The sequence below is a fragment of the Chiloscyllium plagiosum genome, chromosome 26 (assembly GCF_004010195.1).
Source record: "Chiloscyllium plagiosum isolate BGI_BamShark_2017 chromosome 26, ASM401019v2, whole genome shotgun sequence".
Classification (NCBI taxonomy): Eukaryota; Metazoa; Chordata; class Chondrichthyes; order Orectolobiformes; family Hemiscylliidae; genus Chiloscyllium; species Chiloscyllium plagiosum.
The window spans coordinates 40,149,622-40,161,642 of record NC_057735.1 but is presented as its reverse complement, the minus strand read 5'-3'; the positions used below and the strand labels follow the sequence as shown (position 1 = coordinate 40,161,642).

At 39.3% G+C, this 12,021-nt stretch overlaps 1 protein-coding gene across 1 annotated transcript; it reads right to left on the bottom strand.

The window, feature by feature from the left end:
- Nucleotides 1-3,433: 3,433 nt before the first annotated feature.
- On the bottom strand, nucleotides 3,434-11,799 carry elf3 (E74-like factor 3 (ets domain transcription factor, epithelial-specific)). Its single transcript, XM_043716970.1, has 9 exons — nucleotides 11,632-11,799; nucleotides 11,322-11,465; nucleotides 10,306-10,536; nucleotides 9,701-9,799; nucleotides 8,725-8,841; nucleotides 7,046-7,135; nucleotides 6,176-6,292; nucleotides 4,856-5,051; nucleotides 3,434-4,323 (listed from the first exon to the last, which is right to left on the bottom strand). The coding sequence occupies exons 2-9, from the start codon at nucleotides 11,458-11,460 to the stop codon at nucleotides 4,224-4,226; spliced, it is 1,089 nt and encodes a 362-aa protein (XP_043572905.1). The 5' UTR covers nucleotides 11,461-11,465; nucleotides 11,632-11,799; the 3' UTR covers nucleotides 3,434-4,223.
- Nucleotides 11,800-12,021: the final 222 nt, after the last annotated feature.

Sequence of the window (12,021 nt, the reverse complement as noted above, 5' to 3'; positions counted from 1 at the left end):
ATCTGATAAGATTTGCATCCAACAGCATTTATGGCAGATATAATCCACTGTACCCCTTAAACTTTCTTTAAACTCCCACATCTGACAAGAAGTACGTATCACTGCAAAGGTCATTTTTGCTCCTTCACAATCTACAGACCCAGAAAATAACACCGTCTTATTCCTCTACAAACACTGCCCCAGGTTAAATTAATAGCTATGGCTTATATTTTAAGTTTAATCAAGAGACTTATCTCCAAAAACATATAATCAAGAAAGAACTCACTGTACTCACTACTGCAGCCTTTCTCTTGGACAGACTTAAAACAACAATTAACTTATCTGATTCTGTGTTGTGAACTTCGCCCAGACAGGTTCCTCCAAGATCAGTTGTGAAATTCACTGTTTATTCATTTTCCCAGATGCACTCCGATGTCCAGCGATACATGAATTCAAAAACAGTAAAGGCAGTAACTGTGCAGGTTCTCTCTCTCTCTCTCTCTCTCTCTCCTGCACTGTCCTCACCATGTGCTTCCTTTGTAGATTGGGTTGGGCTATCTGGTCGGCATGGATGGGTTGGATCGAAGGGTCTGTTTCCATGTTGTACATCTCTTTGACTCTATGACTCTATTGAACTACATCTGCCATTTTCAACTCATTGACCCATTTGATCAAAATCAACTTTCATTTCCAAAGAAGGACTCCATATAAAATATTACCATTACCTTCCCTCTTTACAGATTCTGACCAATATGATATTTTCTGCTTTTGTTTCAAATTGCTTCCATTTACAGATTTTAATTATTGAATGGTTTTTACCATTCCTTATCTATTCATTAACTTTTATTTCAATCTCATTAAAATATAATCACTGCTGACAATGTTATTTCCCATAATCAAGTTTTGGCAATGATTTAATAACTGGACAGTAGTTACATTGTAAGTATTCCTCCTACAACGGTCATCGATGATCAACTGCTGTAGATCTCAAATGTTTTAGGGTGATGTGAGAGACAAATTACAGATCCAAAACTGAATTTAGCCACTTATACAATTACCTACAGAGAATCATAGAGCAATTAGCACAGGAGGAGGTGATTTGGATCTTTCTGTCCATGCTTGTTCTATGAAATAATTTTTAAAATTTGTCCCAGTCCCTGATCTTTCCCGAAAACTCTTCAAATTCATTGAGTCCTGTAATGTGGAACCTATGTGTCTGCACCAACCCTTCAAAGAACACCCCACCTTATCCTTGTAACCTTACATTTACCATTATCCCATCTAGCTTTCAAATCCATGGACACTATAGGACAATTTAGCTTGGCCAATCCACCTAACCTGCACATCTTTGGGCCGTGGGAGAAAACCATAGCACCCAACAGAAACCCATGCATACATGGAAGAAAATGCGAACTCCACACAGATAGTCACTCAAGGTTAGAATCAAACCCGGATTCAGGTACTATCCTTAAATTCCTCTGTTTTACGTATTTATCCAATTTCATTTTTGCAAATTACAATTGAATTTGCTACCACAAGGCAGTGCAGTTTGAATCATAAGAACATACTGTATAAAAGGTAACCTCTCCTCATCTAATTTTTTGGATTGTTTGGCTATGTTTACTCCTCTGTTTACTGACTCTCTTCCTTCTCTATTCTCTCAAGAGAATAATCTTCTCTCATCGGTCACCATAACAGAATCCTTTATCATTAGCATCATTCTGGTAAAATGTATTTCATGTAATAGACTCTCTGATTTAAGTAGTCTTTTGCCTTTACTGCACTAATGCCAAGTTCCTGCACTTCCTGAAATCAGGTGAAGGTGGTGTCCTTGGTCCACTTGATATTTAGAACTAGCTAGGACTTGGCCATGTCTGAAATTTAAACTGTGTCAAACTATAGGCAACTGAATCTAGAGAGAAAGCCAAACCTAGGATTTTTACTTTTGGTTGACACAACTTTACAGAGGAGAAAGTGAGGACTGCAGATGCTGGAGATCAGAGCTGAAAATGTGTTGCTGGAAAAGCGCAGCAGGTCAGGCAGCATCCAAGGAGCAGGAGAATCGACCTTTCGGGCATGAACCCTTCTTCAGGAATGAAGAAGGGCTCATGCCCGAAACGTCGATTCTCCTGCTCCTTGGATGCTGCCTGACCTGCTGCGCTTTTCCAGCAACACATTTACAATTTTACAGAGGACAATGAATCCCAGGAGATAGAGGAAGAGACATAAATGATCCTTCAAACATGGACGATAGAAAAAAAAGCAAAATTAAAATGATACAAAAAAAATGGAAAAGCTGGAGAAGCCACCAATTTTATTACTTTTTATTATATAAATAGCAAAATTAAATAAATCATAAAGGTAAAGTCACCATTGTCCTCCCAGACTATAGGGCTGTTTTATCATTAAGGTGAGATGACTGGTCGTGATTTAACCTAAGGGTTACCACATCTCAGGTGAAAGGAGAAGCTGAGGAGAGTCCTTCATGAAATGGTGTAAATATTTCAGGAATAAAGGTAAGGCTGATATCTTCGTGGCTTCATTGTGCTATAACATTGCTATTGTTCCATCACAAACCAAGGAGTTTGGAACATGCCGAGATTTGCTGGCAGTCCAAAGGCTAACCACATTGAGGAGTTTAAGATGACAGTTGTAAACAATTTATGCTTCTTTCTCCTGGCTTATATTACCTGACTCCCTGGAGGAGATTTTTAACCTAGCAACCTCTCACAAGTATTCATTAGTCTCATAGTAATATGTGCATGCATGTTATTACCAGATAAGAAATCTGGTGCACCTATTGTACTCAAAGTGGAATCGCATTACTTATTGTCTTTGTACCCTTTCAGTTACAACAGTGTCTCCATGGGTCTACTTCAATATTAAACTCAAAATTGACATGATGTTAGACGTATCAACTATCTTGGGTTAGTTTGAGCTGTCAAAACTCTGCTGATACTCATTATTCACTTTACTTATGACGGAAGAGCGCAACCAAATCATTCTAAAGAGGTGTTGCCCTAGATCCACTGCCAACACTTATTTTCCACAAAATAATGTGATGCACATTACTGCCCTCTTCAATCCCTATCACATTTGCTTCTACACTGATTTCTACAACAAGAATGTGTTGGTGAACACAAGCTTTTCAAAATAAACTTGTTTTAAAAAGTTGTATTTGAAAAAAATGTCATCCATAATCAATCTTGTTAACCCATTACATTTGAGAGATGGCGATTTAAGAAATCATCGGAAATTTGGCTTTTCTCTTCCTCCAACATGGCTATTTCTTAAGTGGGTAACTTGGGACACACAGGGCATAAAGCCAAAGTACTTGCAACACTGACAGAATTCCCATTCCAAGTAGAAATATTGCTGAGTGCAGAAGTATTAATGTACACTCTCACGATACAATGTTGACCTAATTATCACTCATGTTGACCATTCAGAAAGGTTGGGATTTTAAAATTTGTTTTTATTTGCAAAATATCAATGTATTCCATAGGAAAATATAGTACATACAGATCCATAATTATAATGTTTAGAGACTTAAAATTTCTTACAAAATCCATTCAATCTATTTAGGGCATTTCACCCTTGTGTCTTCGTAACTCATATGTACAGTCACATTCCCGTGGAAATTGCACCAGTCCAGCTGAATAAGTTTCCAACATTTCAAATGGCCGTGAAGGAACATCAATAGACATTTATACTCAGACTTAGAGATTGATAGCCTTATTGCAAACACACCTCCATGCATAAGCAAGAAAACAAGTCCTGCAATGCAGCCACATTGTCCATATGTACACACCATTGAAGTATTGAACAAAGAGATTGCTTCTTGGAGCGGTTCATATTCACCCACTGCATCTGAAATATTTGCTGTACACTCAGTGAGTTTCAATCAAATAGCTTGTAGCATTATCCATAACAGTATAAATTGGTTTAATAACCTACTTTGGCCCAAATATAGGCTTACTATTTCAAGTGCCACCTTTATGACACACACTTCTGGCCTTGAAAGGCTGGAGTCTGATAAAATGTATAGAATTAAAAATGAAAAAAATGCTTCCACCTCCTCAAAAATTCATTACTTAATGCCCATGGAGCACATCTCCAAAATGGAGCAAGTTAGAAGTCCATTGCAGGCTTGATCATCTCACTCCAACTGATGGAATTTGTTTGCCAGCAAACATCTGTACTTTTAGCAAATGTATTTTAATATTAGAAGAAAGAAAATCTGATCATGCATCTCCAATTCTCCAACCACTCGAATTCTTTCCAAATTTGTAGACCAGCCTCCTCCCATCCACTCGCTCCAGGATTTCGCGTTTGTAATAGTACCTGTAAGAGAATGGGAACAAGTTGAGTGAATTACATTCCTGCATTTCTATTCATGGCTATTAAGGAAGTTGCTCAGCAACAGAGTGTTTGACTAGCCCTTAAATCTTCTGTCAAACCAAAATGGATAATAATTAAATTGTATACCATATAATTACCATCAAAGTGAATGCTCTCTTGTCACGGATCTATACGGATTGGATTCCATTGCAAAATCTCACTCCTCAAAATCATTCATCAACCAAGATGGCAGATAGTGATTGCACTGGTGCAAGCAGTAGGAGAGATGTCACAGTCCCTCCAAGTAGCATAATGCAGGTATTGGATACATATTCACCATTTTGTCAAGGCTACTGAGGAAAAGACTAAACCTCTATTTGATAACACTGCAAGAGTGCCTTCTTCATATGAAGTAAAGTGTTTCAAGGTGACAACTATGCTTGAGATAAACTAAGGTTATGGAATAGGAAGCTAAGGCTATGCAATAGGTCCCAGTGACACCAAGTTCAAAGCTAAACTGGGAAGATGTGCTTACCTCATGGCTCTGCTGAGCTTTTCATAGGTCATGCTGCTGTTCTTTTTCTTTTCACCCCAAAGTTGTGCGACAGCCTCAGACTTTAGAAACTTAAAGATTCCTTCTGACCGGTCTTCCCATTTCAAAAGGCCATTGTTGATCTCTGGATGAAGGAGGATATCCCTAATGAACTCCCAGAGGTGAGTGCCACGTGGGGCTGTAAAACACAATACAGAGAGTTGAAGGTTGAAAGCAGTTAAATATACAGGCACAACAAATCCACAACAACTCCTGAAATGAGGGTTTTAAGAATAAAGATTGAATATCTAACAGTCTGATCTAGTCACCAATGGACAAAAACAAAATGCAAGTAATTTCATCAAAATAAAACTCCATCGTCACATAAAATCTTATTACAGCACCTCCAATTTGGAATACTTTAGTACAGAGTCTCAAAGTCAGACTGAAGGTCATTGACCTCAAACAACAATATTTTTCTCTTCACAGATAATGTTGGAAATACTAAGTAAATCTTACAGTGTCTGGATTTATCTCATCCAGAAGTGTTTTGCTTTTGAACAGGATTCAAGTCCTATCAGCTTAACCAAAATAACAAATTTTCTGCTCCAAAAACTAAAACGTCACTATTTGCACTGAATTATTTTGAAGGACATTGGTTGCAATTAGACATATGCCCTTCTGCATTGGCTGTTTCACGCAAACAGAATAACCAGTTCATCTAGTTTATGGGTGACAATGAAGTAAGACAATGATCGGAACAAATGTGATGCAAATCAGAAAAAAACAAACAGAAGGGACAGTGTCTGTGTGGTTAATAATTAAGGTACAGCTTTGATAGAGGTAAACAGCTGCTTAGGTTGGAGTCCAACAGGTTGAAATAAATCAATATTCAGGAAACTACATTTCTCTCATTTGAAGAGAAACTGATGGAAGATCCCATTTTAAAATGGTTGCCTTTTGAATGAGGATATTTAATATGTTTCTATTTCAGAGATTGGCTTGAGTACAAAGTAATCATTTGGCTGTGACATTGTCAGTCAGTGCACTCATTCTCCCAACCTTTCTCCATAGTTTTGAAAAATTTACTCTCTTAAAGACAGACAATCATCTACATTTAAAAAGACATTTGGATAAGTACATGAATAGGAAAGGTTTGGAGGGTTATGGGCCAAGAGCAGGCAAAACTGGTTTAGCTTGGGATCAGTTTTGCCATGGACTAGTTGGACCGAAGGGTCTATTTCTGTGTTGTATGACTCTATGACCTCTCTTTCAAAGGCCTCACATTTGATTAAATAGATTTTTGAGTTTAGAATCGCTTACAGTGTTTGTTTTTCTTGGTTTCTACAAAGTTCTTTTCTTCTCTGCCAAATTTTCTTGGTCTTCCTCTGCCTCGTTTCGGAGGATTGGAATCACCGTTTAAAATTTTAGGAAATCCTTCTGAAGTAATAAAAGTGAAAAGAATAAGAAAAATCAGCTCTGGATTATCTTCTGGTCAAACTGAAATACATGTTAGAATTGCTTGGATAGTGGCTTTACAAGTAGTAGTGAAAGGATCATTTCATATTAATTATCAAAATAATTAAATAGTTCTCAATCTCGAGCAAATGATGCATTAATAAGAAAAATAAAGATTCTGTCAAGGATATTGGCCAACTACTCAAACACTTAAGCAGTATAACATTTTTGTCAGGACTATTTAAGCAATGAATGTGACATAAATTTACATTAATAAACATTTATTGGGGCAGTGGGTTAGTACAGAGTCTTCTAGGATCTGGATTCAGGGCTAACTTAGAATAGCTGATGAAAGTTGGCTTCATATTAGTAGAGCTTCATATCAGCAAAACTAAACACCAACTCATTGATGAACATAGTCACAATCCTTTGGCTGTCACTAACCTGAGAGGATACCTTACAGTAATTGTAACAAAAATGATAGTTTTGAAAGAGCAAATACCCTGCAAGTCACAGAGGGTGGGTATTTAAACAGACTATTGTCAGACCATTCCTACTATGGCTGACGGCCTACATCAGAAAGAAAAGCAGTTTGAATAGTCAATTGAACAAAGTATATATTGTTTTCAAATCCCTCAACTCTACCCCTCTACCCAAAGATCATAAAGTGAACTGTAAATGCAAAAATAGCTGTATTCACTTATTGTCCTGAAAGCAAACAGCAGAAATGTTTACCATTTTGAGTTGCGTATTGAGTATGTGTTATGGAGGGATCAAAATCTGATTCACTTCCACCGGAGTCTGGAGAGTTAGGAGCTTGGGATCCTGCAAAACACCAACAACATAACACATTAGTGTTAAACTGTGCAACATTTATTAGCTAAGAGATAAAAAAGCTTTTAAAGTGAAGTGTGATGAACTATTTTCAATTAAATGATTTGAAATCTCCAAAGATCCAATTCTGTTTTGTAACATTACAACCACTGAAGAAAGGCATTGTGGAAATGACTGAGCTTTTAAACTCTTCCTAAAAATCACTCTTCCTACCCCCAAATACAGCAACAATTCAACTGAGCACCCCATTCAGTTGCCTGAGAGAGAAGGTGGAAGCTGGTAAACAGATTAACATGTGGGGTATGGAAGTGTTCCATTGCAAGCACATAATGATCTCCTAACAATTTTTAGATTAACTGCAGATACCATCTTGGTTAATCAAACACCAGGACTGATAATGGTCACAATAAACAAACAATCCAGACTGGGAGATGAATTCTGGTCATGTAGTGCAATGCGTGAACTCAAGGCTAGCACTAGGATTTAGTGCTCCATGCACCAAGAGTAGAGACTGGAAATCTTCAGAGTCAGGTGACCCTCTACCCGGACCGGTGAGATAATCCAAATTCAGCCACTTTAAAGCTGACTGGTGTCAAATGGAATCAAGTTACCGAAGACCCACCCCACTAGAAGCTGCTGGCTAGATCATGGCTGGGGCCTAGACATCCAGGATTTAGGGTGTGAAGTGGCAAAAAGCCTCCTTTCTTTCAGATCTCCCAAGTAAAAAGAAGAGGGTGACTTTCAGAAACCACCCATTTGCCACTCCATTCCTGCCCTTGATTGGGAGAAATGGAGACCTCCACTCTCCAGACCAAAAGACAAGTTGCCTAGGTTTCCCAGTTGGGAAGCAACCACTTCTCTTGTGATAAGGCAGCAGGTATATCAGGTCAAGGTGAGTTGAGGCCCTCAAATATATGCTAATTCATAGGGACTCAAACTGTAGGCACACTGAAGAGATCAAAGGTTATCCATGGACTTTCGCATTCAGCAGTTAATTGCTTAAGTGATCAGAAAGTTCCCTGGGAGAATTTTCCTAGTTATTCACTCTTCTTGCCAACTTCCCCCCATTTCCACTGAGGGGATAGGTGTGCCTTTTCAAAAAAAAAGCAATTAAACAAGTCAAAGTTAACTGCTATATTGATTCAGGAGAAAGTGGGGACTGCAGATGCTGGAGATCAGAGTCGAAAAGTGTGGAACTGGAAAAGCACAGCAGGAAATGTTGATTCTCCTCCTCCTCGGATGCTGCCTGACCGACTGTGCTATTCGAGTGCCACACTTTTCAGCTCCTATATTGATTCATACAGGTAAACATACTCAATTCATTTAAAAAGAAATTTAGTATATGACGCAATGGCTTTTGGCAGTTTATTGTAAATTAAAGAACTTCAGTAAAATTGGTGGCTTTTTAACTAACTGGTGAGATTGTTGTACTCCAAAATGCTTTCAAAGAATGTACAGATTTTAATTTTAATATTGAGTTATCAGTCATTTGCCCATCGATCAACCATGAGCACCTTAGTGTTTATAGGAGGCTCAGATTACCATATACTTGTGTTGGAACTCTGTCACAGAATACTCACCTGGATTGGAGTCATCAACACTGTATGGAGAGGTGGGTGCAGATTCATAGCCAGGGTCACTGGGTGGGAAACCAGGCAAGGTTTTCCAATGGTCTGGTGACTCTAATTCATTCCAGGCTAAGAGCAAAAATACAAAGAGTTGCTTACACAAACAGCAGAGTAAAAGTCACCTATCCAAAAAAGTAAAATATAGTCATCACCTCAAGATTAAGAAGCGAGTGTGGAAATTCCCCGACAGTCATTCAGCCAAGGACACAGCAGTTGGCAGATAAGAGAGGGGTCAAATATCATTTGCTCTCATCTCAAATGGTGGTTAATTTAATTTTTATTGCCAGAGATAAGCAAATCTCTAGCAAAGGTGCCACTCATTCCTAAATCTGTCTCCTGCTGGCAATCCAATGCAAATGAATTTGACTTGGTCAATGTATATTGAAGTCAGCAATTCTGTGACTGTGCTTCCTAGCACACTTTTTATGAGAAACTGGCAGGATTTAAGCTTCAAATCTGCACCCTCGAAACCTCCCAAACTTCACTGAGCTTTTAAAACTCAAGATTTGCTACACTTGCCCATGGTATGTAGATTTCGCTTCTGCTCACTAATGTTAGCAAAAGAGAAAAAAAGCCAGTGTGTCCAATGGGCTCCCAGGCTTATACACATTATTTTGTTTGTGTAATAGTTAGGAACTATAAGCTCCATCTCTTACTCAGCTCACATTTCCTCCCGCACCATGAACCTTTGTTCTACAAGAACCTCACATTATGTTCCTTTCTTTAAGTGACCAAGGGGCTTGGTCTCTCCTGTATACAAAAAGCTGGCACCAAACCATGAAGTCCCAGGATAAAATGTTCCCATTTACATTAGCTCAGAGCTCAAGTGCAGCCAGTAATACTCATGCAACACTGAACTGAAGACAATGGAGGCTGGGAATTCAGTTGGGAGAATCCTTTAAAAACAAAGGCTTTAAAATTAACTTACAAATTGCAGGGTCCAGAAACTTGTAGTCGCTACTGTCTTCTGGCAGGATGCTGGGCAAAAGGATGTCATTGAAGTCATCAGGCAGCATTAAATCAAAACCTGGCACCAACAGAAAAGGAAAGTTAATCTATATTTTAATCTTGGAAACTGTACATCAAAAATAAGTTGCAAGACTGTTAGGTCAGAAGAACAGACACCTTAAAAAAAACCTTACCACAGCTATTTAGTTCATAAATTTTAAATAAAATTTCAATAACCAAAATGTTCATGCGAGTTGGTAATTAACTTTTGAAGTCGCTCACTAAAGCCACTCCTTTTTGTTTCCAGTTTATTTACAAGGCAATACAGTCATTGAGCACTAGCGCCACAGTCATTCTAGATCAAAAATAATCAACTGCGGGCTCCCCATATCTCTCAGATGGCAAGCTCACACTAGTCACTGAGTGAAGTCTACCAGTTGCTTCTTAGTTATGACTGTCCTCCCCTCGCCCAGTCCCGTTCAGTGTTTACACTGGGCATTTCCCCACAAGGTCAGAGACTATGCCCACGGATAAACAGACACTTTCCCTCGCAGATGGTCATCATACAATTGTTGCTTTACTTACTGTTTTTGCTTAAATCTTGATGGCTTTTGTACAGTTCTTCGCCCAGTGGACCAAAGATAGCTACCAACTGGCTCTTGGATAGTATCCGAAGAGTGCTTCCATCCATATCACAGAAGGACAGGTCGATATTATTGGCATCATACTTGTGCTTCTCAACATGGTAACTGATCCACTCCAAGACATGCTGCTTGCTCCACAACAGAGGATCCAGTTGAAACCAAGAGGTGGAATCTAGATATTAATTTTTAAAAATTAAAAAAAAAGAATACCCAGTGGCTAACCCACAGCTCAACAGGTGTGTAGCCTTGGAAAACCTTTCTCCAGAGTCAAGCTGGGAGTAACTAGCAAACATCGCTCATACTTACATCAACATCCCATTCTAAACAAACATGTACTTTGAACATTTTATTTCCTGAAAGCCAACATCTGGTCAATGATGGCTTTCCACGAAGCCGTGGGCAGGTCATTTTCGGTTGGGTGCTATGTCACAAACTTGCAAATCGGCAGGAAAATTTGAAAAAAAAAGCCTGAAATTGCTGGAGAAATTCAGCAGATCTAGGGCATCTTGGTCGAGAGAGAGGAAGCAAGAGTCTTCTTTTCGAGTCGGGTGAGCCTATGACTCTTGATCTTCTTTCTCGAGACACTGCCGGACATGCTGAGGTTCACCAGCAAGCTCTGCTTTTGTTTCAGATCCCCAGCAAAAGCGGCTCTTTGTTGATTTCACAGAAACTAATACCGCCCGAGGTAACTCCGGTGGGTGGCGCGCAATTACTATCAAAATCGTCCCAGTTTTGAAATTAGCGATCGGTTTTAGTTAAATCTTGGAAACAGCTGAACAAACAAATCGCAGAAAGTGAGGGGGATTATCCTGAGCACTCGGGAACCGTTGGTCTGATTTATCTCACGCTGTATACCAAGACATATATACATATATTTTAAAAAAGACAGTAATTTATCTAAAATATAATATTTCAAGCTGTATTTCTTTCACTCAGTTGCCTCTCTCTCTCTCTTACCGAGCAGGTCTGTTGGTAACATTGGGCTGGGAAACTGTTCCTTAACTCCCGTGGAGAGAAGCTGATTCTCTTCTGTTTGATACATGGAGCGCATCACATCCGTCAGAATATTCCCAATCCCATAGGTTGAAGCCATCATAACTCCTGAAGACAGGGAAGGTGTATTAAAATCCGGACCATGTGTAGACCTCAAACATCACTCAGAGAGAAAGCGAGAGAGAAAACTTAACGCATGCTGAAATTGAGTGAATTTTAATCGGTTTCATAGCCGCAGCCTGCTTTTGCACTCCCCCTGCACGGTCATACCTACCTTGAAGATCCGCTCAAAAGCAGGAGTTGTAATCCGCACCTTCAGAAGAGCTGGGGGTGTTTGTTTTATATGTCTGCGCCCTGATTGATTGAAGATTCTCACATCCACACCTACACCTGCCGTTTACCCGAACTGCTACCTGGTTGCCACTTTATATAGAAATCGCTTGGAATTTCTTCAGGCAGAAACTCCACCTTCAGGGGAATTCCTACCTGAGCCAGGGCCACGGTCACCGAGGACAGATTTGCATAAAGAAGGTGAGGAGGGAGATGGAGAAAACGCATTACATTATACACCTGGAAGTTGGCCAACTCGCCAAGCTACTGCCGGGAAACCAGATCCCTCCCATTAATCATTGCCAGCAAACTCTAACCCACAGGTTTTGTAATG